This window comes from Pelobates fuscus, chromosome 12 (genome assembly GCF_036172605.1).
Source record: "Pelobates fuscus isolate aPelFus1 chromosome 12, aPelFus1.pri, whole genome shotgun sequence".
Lineage (NCBI taxonomy): Eukaryota > Metazoa > Chordata > Amphibia > Anura > Pelobatidae > Pelobates > Pelobates fuscus.
This window is the reverse complement of record NC_086328.1, coordinates 35,807,311-35,823,667: the sequence shown is the minus strand read 5'-3', so window position 1 is coordinate 35,823,667 and position 16,357 is coordinate 35,807,311. Positions and strand designations below refer to the sequence as shown.

Sequence of the window (16,357 nt, the reverse complement as noted above, 5' to 3'; positions counted from 1 at the left end):
CACTACAGGCGCTTCCGCGCTTCTCACGGTGATTTTCACAGCGAGAAGACGCCAGCATCCATAGGAAAGCATTGATAAATGCTTTCCTATGGGCTGGCTGAATGCACGCGCAGCTCTTGCCACGCATGCACATTAAGCCGATGATGGAAGGAGAGTCCCCAGCGCCGAGGCGCTGGAGAAAGGTAAGGGATTAACCCCTTCCTCCCCCTTCAGCACCACGGGAGTGGGACCCTGAGGGTGGGGGCACCCTCAGGGCACTATAGTGCCAGGAAAAAGTTTTCATGGCACTATAGTGGTCCTTTAATTGACTTATTTTAAGATGATCACAACTCAAAATAAATACAAGCATACAGCCCCTTTACTGAGCCTTCTAAACACGCATCTAGCGTGATTGTAATCTTGATATAGCCATGTGATGCACATTATCGTTAAAGGCCACTAGTAAAAGTTATATCTATGGTTTACATAATCAGGGTTCTATAGGCTAAGAAATTCAATGCTTTAAAGGACCACTCTAGGCACCCAGACCACTTCAGCTTAATGAAGTGGTCTGGGTGCCAGGTCCCTCTAGGATTAACCCTTTTTTTTAATAAACATAGCAGTTTCAGAGAAACTGCTATGTTTATAATAGGGTTAATCCAGCCTCCAAATCCTCTAGTGGCTGTCTCACTGACAGCCGCTAGAGGCGCTTGCGTGATTCTCACTGTGAAAATCACAGTGAGAGTATGCAAGCGTCCATACGAAAGCATTGTAAATGCTTTCCTATGAGACCGGCTGAATGCGTGCGCAGCTCTTGCCGCGCATGCGCATTCAGCCGAGAGGGAGGATCGGAGGCGGAGAGGAGAAGGAGAGCTCCCCGCCCGGCGCTGGAATAAAGGTAAGTTTTAATCCTTTACTCTCCCCAGAGCCCGGCGGGAGGGGGTCCCTGAGGGTGGGGGCACCCTCAGGGCACTATAGTGGTCCTTTAAATCTGGAGTCTGAAATTAATCTATTGCGTGCTTTTTCTGGCTCCCAGCTAGTGGACTGCATCTACTAATCCCAGTTTGCCCAAGAACAATCCTGAAAGAGAGAGTTATGTCTCGAGGCCCAGACATACCTTCCTAAAACGTCTATTCCAGGTAGCCTAGGCCACATCGGGCCATTATTTACACAGTCTTTCAAGAGGCTGGCTGAGTCAGGAGTATTTTTTGCCTAATTTTGCAGTCATAAGCCAGGACTTAAAGGGTTTCTCCAAGAATCATAACCACTACAGCCCACTGGTAATGGGACAAACTAGTTCTCATTTACTCTGGTTTGGGTCCCACCGGGCGTCAAACCTCTTAATGCCAGTAATGTGCATCTGCCTGCTGCAGAAACTAGATGCTATCCCACCAGTCATTCACGGACTGAGGGCGGTTGCAGAGCACTCCCAATGAACGACTAACCCTCTGTGGATGGAATATGCACAAAATTTACATTAGCAGGCCTGGAAGTCTCATTGCATTATGGCTGATGATGCTGCTAGCGGTGGTTTTACACTTACAGCAGCAACATAAAATATATAACTATGAGCAGCATGGAGGAAAAATATAAAGCACCGAAACTACTTAAAATACTTAAGCGGTTATGGTGCTTGAAGTAACTCTTACAGTGATGAAGCTGGTTGGTGCACACAGTATAGGGAAGTAGCCACCAGTCAAGCTACTACCCATGCTGGGACGGAAGAGTGTGTAGAATCAGTGCAGTGTGATTAGTAAAGTGCTGTGGGTGCAGGTTTATTGTACGAGAGTGTGCACGTCTCCGACAAAACAAATAGGTTAATACAAAGCAGTGTACCCATGGCAGTTGAGTTTTAAGACCCATTCTTTAAACAGCTATTCTTAACCACTGGAGGTATGAGGCACAAACTTTAGCCTCTGTATGATCTGTAGGGTTCCCAATTTTTGAAACATACAGATCATATTCATGCACACAGACAACTCCCCACAGTCTGTTCGTCAAGCCAACGGCATCTACATAATTTAGGTTCCCTGCCACCCAAAAAAAAAAAAAAAAAAAAAAGTTAAGCACCACAATTAGCAAAGTCCATTGTAGTGGCTATATTGCTTCCAAGCAACTGACTGGAGCCAACTATTTGGTTTGTGTGAATCAATTTTGAGCAGTTTGACTCAGAATTGGAGTCCTCAGGCACGTGTAGACATGCCCTTACTCAGCCAATTGTAAACGTGGGCATTTCAATTTTTGACAGCATTGATTGGCTGAAAGAGCCAACTGACACTATCAGCCAATCAGAGCCTTCTAAATATGAAAGAAATTGATACAAGACGAGTGAGGGGGCCCCTATATTTACGTCAGACTATTCAGCTGACCAAGACAGGAGGCTGGCACCTTAACCACAACAGCCTAGTGTGTCCCTGTAACCACGGCTTTAAATCAACTACAAACTCATGCATGGAAATTAAAAAAAAAAAAAAAAGTCAAAAATATAACCATTACTAAAACCTCTACTAAAAATAATAATAATAATAATATATATATTAAATCAGCAGCAACACAAATAAGTCCTCTCTGAAACACTTTTGTGGGGTCTGTAAAAAGGGCCGCTTAGTGCTAGAAGAGGTATTAAAAACAAACCACTTTCTCCAAGAACTTTGTAATTATTTTTGCACTGACTGACAAAATAAAAAAAAAATAAAAAAAGATTCCGTATGAATTTAAATTGTTGATCCTTTTTATAAAACTGAATTTTGTTCTCTTTAAAAGGTCTATTGATAATGAACGAAAGGAGGGAGAAAACAAAAACACCAATATCTGCAAAGAAGCCAGTAGTTAAAGCGGCACCATCCCTTTCACATTCATTTTTTGCCATGCCCCCAGCATTCCATTTATTATACTCACACACCTGTCAGCCAATCCTAATGATCTCAGTATCTGCCGACATGCTGTACAATGCGGCACTCGGGGGCAAGAAAGATGAAGATATTAGCTTATTACTAAATCGCTCCCTTACAGAAAGCTATGAAGGGGTCTTGTAGATTCTGCACCCCACAGCAGGCACACACCATAAAAGTATTTGGACAGGGTGAGCTTAATATGTGCTTGTCAGGGCACAGGTCATTAATGTATTTTTTGGTCACTCCCCCACCTGTCAATCAATTCTCTGTATAGATGCCAGTGGCATACAAGTCTAAGCAGAAGACTGAGTGACAGTTGAGACCAGGAGACCATTCCAACAAGAAGTTATCCTGTTTTCCCATTACAAATATTCCCAAGTAAGCTTCTCTCATGCTTGCTGGGGTACGATAGAAAAATAATGACTTGTGTCACTCCGTTCTGATACAGATGTGTTGGCAATGAAGCCAGCATTTAGGCATCATCAGCGTAGATTTCCCTGTTCAGGATCAGGTACCCGAGCAGGCTTAATCTCTGTGCAGAGGGGTCGGAAGCAAGGAGGACCAGTGAGTGAGGATTACAATAGTGTAACACACACAGGCCTTCTGGGAATGGCAGCAGGTAAGTACATGTATACCATCTCCCGAAGGTATCAAATATAGAATTTATCTTTATGATAAATTCTATAGGTGTTACATTGAGAGCGGTTAGAATATTGAATTGAACCTGACATAATACAAGTAGAATTCATTGCACCATAACTGCTGTAAAGAGCACACATTGTTATGGGGCTAGGAGTGCCCATTTAAGATTGGATTAGGATCCTGGTAAATGCTAGGCTGGGTGATATTATAGTCTGAATGTAATCTTATTGCTGTATGTTAAACATGGAGCTAGTTGACAGAACAGAATATGAATCTCACATTGCAGCTGCGAATTAAAACAGAGCTAAATTTATCAAACTAGGTACTGTTTAAACTATGGCTTTTGCCATACAGTATAATAAAATATATTCCGTTTATGAATACAACAGTGACATGACCAGAAAAATGGGATGAATACTGAAAACATACCCCCTGCATTATATCATTATTTTATAATACTTTTATCTATACACTATCCAGTGCCAGCTGAGCAGCCAACAAATGTATAGATTAGTAAAAATAAAGAAAATAAAAGTCTTCATATTATTTTTTTTTTTTTAGGTTACTGGTCAGTTTTGTTGTGTTCTCAATACACTTCATTTTTTCATTTTCATCAATCCCTGGATTATCTAGAACATGTTCTGAGAGCAAGCCACTCCGGGACAAATTCTTGAACAAGCTAGATGAAGCAAACATCCTTGGAGCTGACTTTTCTTCCTGTAACAGTAACCAGATTTGTGAGAATAATTTAAATCTGGTTCTGTTATAGGAAGACGACAACTGGCTGTACTTGTCCCAAGCACTCCAGATTTGGTAGTGAATTGCCAGGCCTCCAGGACAGAACCTTATGACTGGGAGGCATCCTCGCAAGGGGTAAAGCCACCTTTGGCAGTCCAGATATTGCGGACTACCATCTCCCATAATATTCGTACAGCCACAATACTGGTAGAGCATTGTGGGAGATGTAGTCCACAACATCTGGAGTTGTTCACATTGCCTACTCCCAGCATAGACCATGCAACCATCAGGGGAAGCAGCAAAGGATCTGTAGCCCAGCGGGCCTCTCATTTTCCAAAGTGTTATTACCCATGTATAAAGCAAGGAATTCACCGCCAGGGAAGGTTGCAACTGAACATGAGAGAGTGTACAGATTAGTAAATATTAAAGAGACTAAAAGTTCTTGTTACTGAAGTAAATAAGACTAAGAAGTGAAGAGGTCTCCAAAAAATCTTAGCAGTCCTGTATACGCAGTACAGAGATTAGATATTTCAACTGAGAGACGATTTACAAATTTTGCATGACCTGAAATATGGCTTCACATCTTATCATAGAATCGTGCCTGATCTTGTAGACAACATTTACTCATATTCTTTGTGTTCTGTTTATTTGAGAGGGGGGGGGGAAAAAAAAAACTGCCAGCAGAATTTCTTTTTGTAATCCAATTTCCAGATTTGTCTTAAATTCAAACATAAAAATGGATCTTTGATAGTGATGAAAAAAAATAAAAAATAAAAATATTATAGTACCCACTGGATTTGTTGCAAACAACAAACATAAAAAAAAAAGAAAAATATTTTAAAACTAAAATGACAAAACCGGAGTGTAAAAAGCATGAGGTCATTTCGACACCCTTTGGGAGTTGTTAACCTTTGGAGATAACAGTTTTTGGATAATTCCTATCTTGACATCGCTCCGCTGTCCACTCACTAGCTCTTTATTATACACACAGTTCCTTCTCCAGACCACAAGAGCAGATACCTTCTGAACCTTCAGACAACATGCCTCGTTCTCAAAAGGAACTACTTGCCCCACTGTACGAGTCAAATTTTAAACTCTCTTTTCTTTATCTTCCTCTAGTGGATCCAATTCGGTTAGAACACAGTTGAAGATCAGCTGAGTCCATCGAGTAAGGCAACCTGGAATAGGCATATTTAGAGTGGGAATGTAAATAGTAGACCCATCAAACCATTAATACAAACAGAACAATATCATTTTCAGTGAGGTGATAAAACCTTCACACAACTAGATTAAAAGACATCATACATTTAAATGCGATATAGTAGAGAATAATACACTATACTAGGGTTACTCAAGTGTGATTCAAGGTAAATGTCAATTTTTTTGCTTAGAGTATTCAAACATGGAGAAATTCTCCAAGCCCGCTAGGTTTTCAGATCCGCTACTGTGGCTTAAAATTAAAAATTCACTTGGAAAGTTTTGGAAAGTCAAAAGTTTGTGAAAAGTCTTGTAATTGTTGGGAAAGTGTACCATTGGCTCTAGCAAGGCTGCACAATGAAAATTATTGGTTTTATTTTAATTAAAAAATACTTTAGGGCTATTAAACAAAATGTAAAGTCTACCAGTGGTTCAGGTTTAAAACTGATAACAGATAGAATCACTGTAGCTATACCCACCCAGGAGCTCTCCGATGCAAGGCGGCCTTTTGGATTCCGGTAAATATACTCCCATGAAGAAGACTGGTACTCCAGACAGCATAATCCCAATCCCAATGAGGGAGTTCACAGTATCGCTGTACAGTGGGATTATAATTAGGAAAACCGTACACAGGCAGAACACAATGGGGTAGAAGAGGCTGAGCTGCAATAGGAGAGGACATGGTCACCTTTTAAAACGAGCTAACATTTTTACGATAAAAGGATATACCATAGAACCATTTAAGTGATATAGAAAGTAATTTACACTTAAAGATTGTCAATTTAATTAAGTTCCAAGACTAGTAATACATTCTGAAGAAAGCACTTCTAATGGTCCAATAACATGTAACAAAGTCATTAGATTGACAATGTAAGCCCTCAGCAAGACATTAGTATAAATGCTTTCTTCACTTCTCAAAAAAAAAAAAAAAACACAGCTTTAAGTGGAGCTGAAATCAAGCTGTAAGACGGGTAGGCAACATTTGACACTCCAGATGCTGGTTGTGGAGTACATCTCCCATAACGATGCCAAAGCATCAGGGGGAATGTAGTCCACAACATCTGGAGTGATGAAAATTGCCTATCCCTGTTCTAAGAGAACACTCAAAAAGAATGCACTGAAAACAGATGCATTGCAGTCTAGAACATAAGAGATGAATACCCAGCAGAGCAGAAAGAACGGGCAGTGCCTACAGGTGGAATTAGCAGATGATGCCTCAAACCACTGAGCGGAGTATATTTTAGGTTAGTCCCTGGAGGACTTGTGGCTTGTGTTTAGATCCTAATCGTCTCAGCAGCATCAGTGTCAAAGCCTACACTGATCAGCCACAACATTAAATCCCTGACAGGTGAAGGAAATAACATTAAATCGTTACAATGGCACCTGTAAAGGAGTGGGGTATTGTAGGCAGCAAGTGAACAGACCGTTCATAAATTTCATGTGTGGGAAGCAGGAAAAATGGGCATGTGAAAAGAGACTGACAAGTGCAAATTAGTGATGGCTAGATGACTGGATCAGAGCATCTCCAAAAAGGCATGTCTCATGTGGTGTCCGTGGTAGGTTGTGGTTACTACCTCCCAAAAGTGGTAGAAGGAAGAACAACCAGCAATTTGGTATCAGGGTCATAGGCGCCCAAAGCTACCATAGCTCTAATTGCTGAAAAACAGAATGCTGGCCATGATAGAAATGTGTGAGAACACACAGTACATTATATAGTTTATTGCGTATGTGGTAGTACCGGTTAGAGTGTCCATAATGACCCCTGTCCATTGCCGAAAGCACCTTCAATGGGGACAGGTTCGTCAGAACTGGACCATGGAGTAATGGAAGAAGGTTGCCTGATCTGATGAATCATGTTTTCATTAAGAACAGGTGGATGGATATGTGCATGTGCATTATTTACCTGGGGAAGAGATGGCAGCAAGATGCACTATGGTAAGAAGGCAAACCGGCTGACAGAGGCTGGGTTATGCTCTAGCTAATGTTCCTGGTATTCATGTGGATGTTACATTGACATGTACCACTGCCCTAAACATTACTGCAGACCACGTACACCCCTTCATGGCAATTGTGTTCCATGATGGCGGTGGCCTCTTTCAGCAGGATAATGCACCATGCCACACTGCAAAAACTGGAATGGTTTGAAGAACATAAAAAAAGAATTCAAAGTGTTTGCCTTGGCCTCGAAATTCCCCAGATCTTAATCCGATTGAGCATCTGTGGAAAGTGCTGGAACAACAAATCTGATCCCTTGGGGCCTCACCTCGCAACTTGCAGGATTTAAAGGATCTGCTGCTAATGTCTTGATGCCAGATACCACGAGATCTGTTGAGAGCTCTTGTAGAGTCCATGCCTTGATGCATAAGAGTAGTTTTGGCAACACGAGTGGTACCTACACTAGATTATCATTTATACGGCCAACATATTCTGCAGCGCTTTACAATATTATAAGGGTGGGATATTTAACAAAAAAAATGAGACAACCACAAAATGTTACAGGAGCAATAGGTTGATGAGGGCTCTGCTCGAAAGGGCTTACAATCTAGAGGAGGTGGTGTATAAAAACCACAATAGGAAGGGCAGCGTCGGTGATAGCAACCAGACGACAGGATGGGAAGTATTGGGGAGAATTGAAGAGTGTGGCCCTTTAAGAGAGAACAAGAGACCGGTTTGTGAAATACATGTTACTACGGGAGGCCATAGGCTATTCTGAGAATGGGATTGGAGGGACTTCTTAAATGATTGAAGACTAGAGGAGAGTCTGATACGAGAAGGCAGGCTTTTCCAGAGGAGAGGAGCAGCCAGTGATAAGTCTTGCAAGCGGAAATCAGCAGTAAGAGTTAAAGCAGCACACAGGAAAAAGCCGAGCGGAGAGAAAGAAGGGGGGTACCTACGAATTGAAGAGAAGAAATGTACTGGGTTGTATAGTTTTAGGCAGGTGGTTTTAATGTCGTGGCTGATCAGTATATACGGCCTATATCTGGAAGCTGCAATGAATGTTGGCAGCAAAAAGAGATAATGGCTGATGTAGCAAAGAGCTGTAAAGCTCAAAACTTTAACCCCTTAAGGACACATGACATGTGTGATATTTCATGATTCCCTTTTATTCCAGAAGTTTGGGCCTTAAGGGGTTAAACAGGGGACAGATCGACAGGTGGAGACCAGCAGCTATAGAGAACTTGAGAATATTATTGACTCTGTTACATGTGCGGAAAACATTTTGGACATGCTTCATCAGTTCATTATATTTACAATCTGCACCATTAGTTTCCTTCTTACATTGTCCATTGTTACATAAAATAGTAGATTCTCATGGACATGTGTTCAAGGCTTTATTTTATTTTTATTTTTTGTTTGGCACTTCACATGGAACTACAATTTAGAATCAAGAATAATTGGGACCTGATCTCAGATCTTCAAACTCAAGACAAACACTCAACTCATCTTGAGATCACATGTTTTTGGCACTGGTCAACAAGATATGCGATTTCACCATTTACCATGTAAATTGTTAAACTTCCCCCCGGTGAGATCTATAAAGACCCAGCTCAGGAACTCTATTAATCAAAATTGGTTTGACGTTGCTTTGACCATAACAAGACCCCAAATGATCTTTCAGTTGGTTTTGGGTTCTATCTTCACCTCGGACTAACTTTACAAAGTAAATCCCAAACCGAGCATCATTTCAATAACACATTTCACGTACAAACAGAGACTGACCTTGACCGGTCGTGGACGGTTCGGTTCCTTCCAGCGCAAGTAAATCTGTCCAGCAATGGACAGACCAACAAACAGCCAATAACTGAAGCTGTAATAATTAATCAACTGGAATACATCCTTTACGGACAGGTAGACGAGGGTAGCAGCACACTGCAATGAAGGACACAAGCGATGCCCAATTATTGCACATTTTAGGAAAAGATAATTTACACATTAACCCTAGCACAATTTGAGTGACATATGTAAGGGGGATGCCTACACTACAAATAAACATACTATATTCCTGGTCTATAGGGATGCAATCCGCGTTACACAGTTCTTTGTATGAATCAGGTCATACAGGCTGTTTATTGATTTATTTTTAATTGGTAGACAATACTTTGAGATTTGTTTTGTGAATAAAGAATGGAATTTATATTAACTTCTGTTCTACGAAGATCTTATTTCATCATACTACTCAACTACGAGCCGGCTGTATTTGCTTTTTTTTTTCCTGCCGTCCTCAGAAGTCGTGGTGCAAAAACAAACACCCTGTCTATTTAGATAGGTAGAGCTTGGGAGTGGCTGGAAACCAGCTCTACTGTGACAGTATTATACAGCTGCAGGGTGGCTCTCAATGGGTGTAGCATAGATTAACTGGGATATGAAAACATAGGGCAGGTGAAGCAGCAGGCTTGGTTTGCAGGGATAGGTGAGGTGGTACAGATTTGTTTAACACAGAGAGGAAAAAGGACTTACATTAAACAGCAAGGCAGGTACCGGTGTAAACCTTTCCAGGTGAATCAAAGACAGCATGTCAGGTAAATGTCCTTCTCTTGCTCCAACAAAGAACAATCTTTTGACAGGTTAGAAAACAAAAAAAAAAAAAAAAAAAACACAAGTGAGCAGCTCAAAAGAGTTCTTCAAAACAGACTGCTTTACATTATATCACAGCACAGAACTTGGAAAGTCCGTAAAAATAAAATAAAAAAATTATAAAAAAATAAAAATAAAAAAAACGACCAATGCAAAGTGGGTTTCATCAGATCACTCACATGCTGAACATTATATACACGCAATTCTGCCCTAATGATGGCAATCAGCTCTTGAAATTTCACAGTTGCCTAAATTACATTAAACTTTCTTGTACTTTTTAATGTTGCTTATGTGGAATACATTTATTGCCGATAGGGGAATTAATCTGAAAGTTCCTTGATGCAGCATAACAACCACGCACGAAGCCCCCCATCATTAAGGAGGATTTGGGGAAAGTGACCAGCAGTAGCCTAGGGACTGACCTTCAGCTGTTTAAGTGGTACAATTCCTAATGCTTTGTCAGCTGCTAGCCATAGTTAAATGACCTGTTGCCTACAAGTGTATTAAACACTTATTTTTATGAATAGAGGTCTATTGTCTGTTCACTGAACATTTTAAATATTGCATTGTTTATTCTTCTAAAGCCTTATGTACCCCTCTTCTACCACCATATTCAGCAAGATTATAGAAAGCCGTAGGAAGTTCTAGGATACAGAAAGGCTCAGATCAGAACGCAATAAAAGATGAAATTGTAACATGTTAGGTTAGGTCTGTGAATTTTAACTAGGACAATAAAAAAAAAATTTAAAAAAATTATATTATAATATATAGAAATGTTGTTACTGTAGTACGTGGTTTGTGTCCCTTTAAATGCAAAACAAACTGAAATGTGTGTGGTAACGATATTTGCCAAGAGAGGACAATTATAAATTTTACAAGGACAGTGTGTAATCAACAAAATGGCCTCCAGCTATACTTTGAAAACTGATCAAACGGAAGGTCACCATTTTTGTAACAAACAGATCGGTCACCTAGTTTCCTATTGTATAGAGTAGAGCAAGTCCAAAACACAATATGGGAGATGTGTAAATTAACTCGTCATTGCATAGATTGCCCACATCCTGATAGTCATGGAAATACCGATTGCGGCCATCATTTTTTGGGGTGATTGTAAAGTCTGCTGTAAGAGCAATCACATTTTTGACAATGATTTTCCAGAATTACGTTGTGATTCTTTGTTTCCGATCAGTTGATCATCTCCTGAATGACAGTTTGTGCCTCTAGTTGTTTATAATAGCAGGATTGCAAAGCATGACCAACAGCACAATGGTTTGTTTGTAAAAAGTCACCACTGAGATGAAGAAACATTGCAAGTGAGAGTTCAAACAGAAAACAAACCCAAACAATTCAAGTTGTTAAAGGACATTCCTGGCTAGAGTTGTTCATCATTCTTAATGCAATATATAATGAGCAGGAGTAGGTTAACCTCTGGCATTCCAAATGTTGGGGACTATATCCCCCCTAATGCTTTGCCAGCATTATACGAGTTTTAGTACACAACATCTGGATTGACGAATGTGCCTATCCCGGGTGCAGATTATAATAGATACAAGTATAGCTCCCAACAATTCCAGATTCAGCACAACAGTCCCTATACGGGACTACTGTCTCACCATCTAGATTTAGACTCTTGCATTCCCAATAAGCACATTGTTATATGCCAGTGATGGCTAACCTTGCCACCATAGAATTGTTTCTAGGCTACATTTCCCATGATGCTCGGTTTGCTTTTAGACTCTAAAAGCTAGCTGAGCATCATGGGAAATGTGGTCCAGAAACAATTTAGAGTGTCAAGGTTAGCCATCACAGTTGTATGCGCTCACATTTACACATTCACAAAAACACCCACTTTTCTATTGGAAACTGCCCTTTCAAAGACATACACTGTAAATAGTGTGGGGATGTCACCCCAAATCCATGTGCCCAACCCCATCTTGCATTAAAACTTCCAAAATATTGGACCTTTACAGATTTTCTACAAACAGGATATGCAACTTTCAAACATAAGCAATCCTAGCCATCCTAGTTTTAATGTAAGTACTGAGTCATGCTCAGCAGGGGTTACTGGGTTACAGAATACAAGCACTTGGCAGTCATTGCGTTCATTCATCAGAAAAAAAAAAAAAAAAAAACATGAATGGAACTGGCGCCCATGTTAAGTTCTGGTCTTCATGAATTGAGCTATACAGATAAAGATGTGCTGTGGCTACAGTGGCTAAACAATGTCAGCAATTCACTACAGATACATTTAAACATTTAAGAGCATGCTGCTTAATGGCTCTGTTAAAGAGCAAAGTATCCAAAGGGGAAGATAGCTTGCCATGTGCATACAAACTGCATGCATTGCTTCTACAGATTATATGACCTATGCTTTCACAGCAAAAATGTTTAGCAGGGAGAGCGCAAGAACAAGTCCGACAGGAGGACACTGCCGCAGGGAGTGCTATAAACCACCTAGTTGACATGCTTCTTAAAACAAGCTGTTACTATGGTTTAGGAAATTAGGCACCATTTAAAAGGGCAAAAAGGATGTGTTATCATATACGCAAGATGTGGAAATGGAGATCAGAGGACAGTTTAAGGTTATTTACTGAGCAAAACAAGTTAAAATGTTTTGCAACTACCAAGTAGTGTTTACACGTACAGGAGAAACCAAGAATTTAAGGCCAAGTTTGAAATCATACAGGAAGCAAGAGTAAATACGGATAGAGACGGAACACGCAAGACAAAAACGGAAACATGGCTCATTGTGGGAGCATTGGAGAGTTGAGTGCACTAGACTGAGAGGAGTGAATGAGTGTGCAAATGGCCATATCAGAGATGCCATCTACTCACCAATATTGTATATTCCTCAATATATCTGTAACAAGTCAGTATTTGTAAAAAAAAAAAAAAAAAAAAGCAATAGTGGACTTTTTCCACCCATTTCATATGTGATCTGAGCATCACATGTATCAACTGCATTTACAGAAAATGCAGGCTGAATGTATATAAATAGAAAATTAACCAGAGAATAAAAGCATTTGACTCACAGGCTCCCATATTACAGATTCTAATCTGCTTATGAGATAACATGCTATACATATGGCCATCGTTAATTAGCTGCTTATTAGATCATTCTCAGTAAATGACATGCTTCAATGTGACTCAGGGTTTGGTAAATCTCAGGAACCTGAAAGGGTCAAAAAGGTGTGTCTGAACATCCTGTATAGTCATTTAAAAAAAAAAACTATGATCCCCCAGGAGACCATAGATACTGGAATGGTCATGAAGGGGCATGAAGATACTTTTTTCCTTTAGTGTGAGAGTAAAGCATGTTGGGAAATGACAAAATCAAGCAGCTGGGACTAGTCTATTTTTGTCAAGTAGTTCCTGCTTTGTAGTATGAATATTCTGAGTGCACATGAATTGTAAGGAAATTCTAATGCAATGTATAGGCAGCTCATTATAAATAAAAATAGAAAAGGTAGAAGCATCAGCTTTCCATTAATGCTTTATCTCCTTAATGACAGTAAAACACAGATAAACAAGTTAGATGCTCTAGGTCCTTATAGGGGTACTCGCCAGTCACCATATTTCATGACAAAGCCCAATGAAAGACCAAAACGAAGAACTGTAATTACTGTATGTTATGGAAAGGGCACGTGCCCACAGTTTGTAATTTTTTTTTATTTTTATTATGGACCACTCATGTTGCTTCAACCAATCATATATGCTAATAGTAAAAGTTAGCTTTGTAATGGTACAAGTGACTTAAAACTTGTTGTAGACATCCCGATTGAGTGACCACCTGTGGATAAAGTACTTCCTACATTAATATTTTTGGCTTATGAAAACACATGGTTTGTTGGTTTGTTTGTTTGAATGACTTTAAACAGCACAATTTACCCCTGGAAATCTTATTACCTGTCCATCCCATATCACCCAGACAGCCACGCTATTCAGCACAGATGTATATCAGTATGGGTTCAGTACTGAACCCAGTAATAATTACTTATGCTTGTGGGCACATCCAGGGCGACATGTTTTCCAGCAGAATGACTCACTAGTTGATTATTGAATTCTTTGAATTCAATAACCCTAGGCCTTGCGGCAAACCGTGATATCTACAAACAAAACTGCCAAATGTAAAGAATTGGAAGAATGTGCCAGTCTATGAGACATCATTTACGGAGACCAATTTAATTTTAATAAACTGGTTTCTTGTAATCTTGAAGACATTCCAGCAACAAATTCTGGAGTTTGGACTCCAACAAATGAACAGTTCCTAACCACAGGTACCTGTCTTTTTATTGTGGGGTTATACCTTGAAGCAGCAAGGATGGAGGAGTTGAGGCCACCGAAACAGGACAGAGCCACAGCCAGCGGGATTGTCCAGCTAAATATTCCATAAACCGTATCTGCAAACGTCTGGAGAAGGAAGAATGGTGGAGATATCAGCAAACAAGGCATTTAAAATCCAACAGAAAATGAAAAAAAGGGTTTGCATATAAACATTAGGGTGGAAACAAAATAAATGTTGCACAACAATGAAAATCCAAGACAGATGGAAACCCAAATATAAATAATAGAAACCAGAATTGATTATAATGTTCCAGTAAATGAAGAAAAACTAAATACATAACTTTGCTGTTCTCTTCAACAAGAGGCTCGCGATCATTTCGAGCTTTTAATTACAGGTTAAAAATGTTCACAATCATAATGCATTAATTTGTCTATTATTTTTAATGAGCTTATTAATTTTGATGCCTGTAAAAGGATTAAGTATACTTTTTGCCTTCATCACTGAAAAAGGATTTCCTGACCCAAAACCACATTTTAAAATCTACTTCTTAAAGATGTTTGTGTAGTGGCTGGTCTTTGGAGAAATATAAAAATACACACTTCTTTAGTTTAAAGTGGCGCACATGGCTGCTTACATGAATTATGATGCAAATAGCGAGGACCAGATTCAGCTTAATGTATTTTTAATATAAGGATAATCTAAAACACAGCAAAAGTATAGGAAACATGCTATCAAATTCTTTACTCCAAAATTTCAATATTCTAGTTATATATAGTCAATAATGGAAATGAGCAAATGGCACCAAAAAAAAAAAAAAAAAAAATAGGAACAGTCTTTGTCAGAGAGCATTAGGAAAAGGTGCATAACACCAGGAACCAACCCTTGACCGACTAGTTGACTTGATTTTTGAACATAGTAAAAGAAACCTATAAAAAGCATATTAGGACATTGTACCCTTGGATACGTTGGTGCGGTGAAGAATCTGATGTACTTACCACAGCCACTGCATCACTGCTAACAATAGCATTGAAGTCCAGCAGAGTGTAGTAAGCCACATTGGTCAAGATATATATGATGGTCACAATTGGCATAGAAATCGCAATGGATAGAGGCAAGTTCCTGAAACCAAAACACACAGAGAATAAATCAAATAATCCAATATGGACCATCTTAAAACATCACAGAATCTCAGAACATTCCCCATTACCAGAGGGGAAAAAAAAAAAAAATAGCACAGATGTCCACTGTATGAACTGAGCTATTCCCACGAGAATTCTACCTAATAAATTACTCCCATCGCCTTCATACAACCATTACCCTGGCCAAAGCCTCCTTAATAATTCATCCCTGTAAATTCTCCATAGGGTTTTTAAAATCCAGAGTGATAATGAGTTTCTCCTCTACAAAATCACCAAACTCCCACATGTAAACTATATATGCTGATCTGTTCTTCAACCAATTATTTGAACGATGACCAAAACCAGCTCTGTGTTTGATTGCAGGGAGTTAGCCCAAAACCATGATCCCAACTCCAAAAACTAGTTTAGAATGGTTAAATGCTAGACACGTGTCCGAAGAGCTGGTGCAGTATAAATCCTGGGAAAACGAAGGAAGTAATCCAAAAGCATTCCAAACATTTAAAAAAATATATAAAAAGTAAAAATGTGTGAGAATTGAGAGAGGCATCTAAAAATGCTTGTTTGCCCTTCGGATGTGAGGGGCATGGTCGTCGTGAGTTGAATTTTAACGTGTTTCGAAACAAATTCTGGAAAGTGTCTTCTTGATGCCTTGTGGACCTTAATTTAAAAAAGTCAACATAGAACACAGAAATAAATGTTCCTCAGGCCAGGAGCCACAGTGAAAGCATCGTACATTTCCCTAATAAATTCTCCTGGTCAGAAATCTCACTTTTCAATATTAAAAACACTACGAGCCAAAACAAGTACCATGTGTTTTTTTACAACAGCACAGCAGATAGTGGTTTCATGTTAAAGCTTCCAAAACCATCATAATTACTACACTTCCCCTTAACAGCAGTTCCCAAGAC

General features: G+C 39.5%; 1 protein-coding gene across 1 annotated transcript in view; it reads right to left on the bottom strand.

Annotated features, from left to right (window-relative positions):
* Positions 1-4,086: 4,086 nt before the first annotated feature.
* Positions 4,087-16,357, bottom strand: part of SLC7A6 (solute carrier family 7 member 6) — a 31,330-nt gene continuing 19,059 nt past the window's right edge. The window contains exons 5-10 of the mRNA XM_063437427.1: positions 15,306-15,429; positions 14,332-14,435; positions 9,909-10,005; positions 9,171-9,320; positions 5,930-6,113; positions 4,087-5,431 (exon numbers count right to left, since the gene is read on the bottom strand). Of these exons, the coding sequence (XP_063293497.1) occupies positions 5,343-5,431; positions 5,930-6,113; positions 9,171-9,320; positions 9,909-10,005; positions 14,332-14,435; positions 15,306-15,429 (748 nt within the window). The 3' untranslated portion in view covers positions 4,087-5,342. The remainder of the gene's footprint in view (positions 5,432-5,929; positions 6,114-9,170; positions 9,321-9,908; positions 10,006-14,331; positions 14,436-15,305; positions 15,430-16,357) is intronic.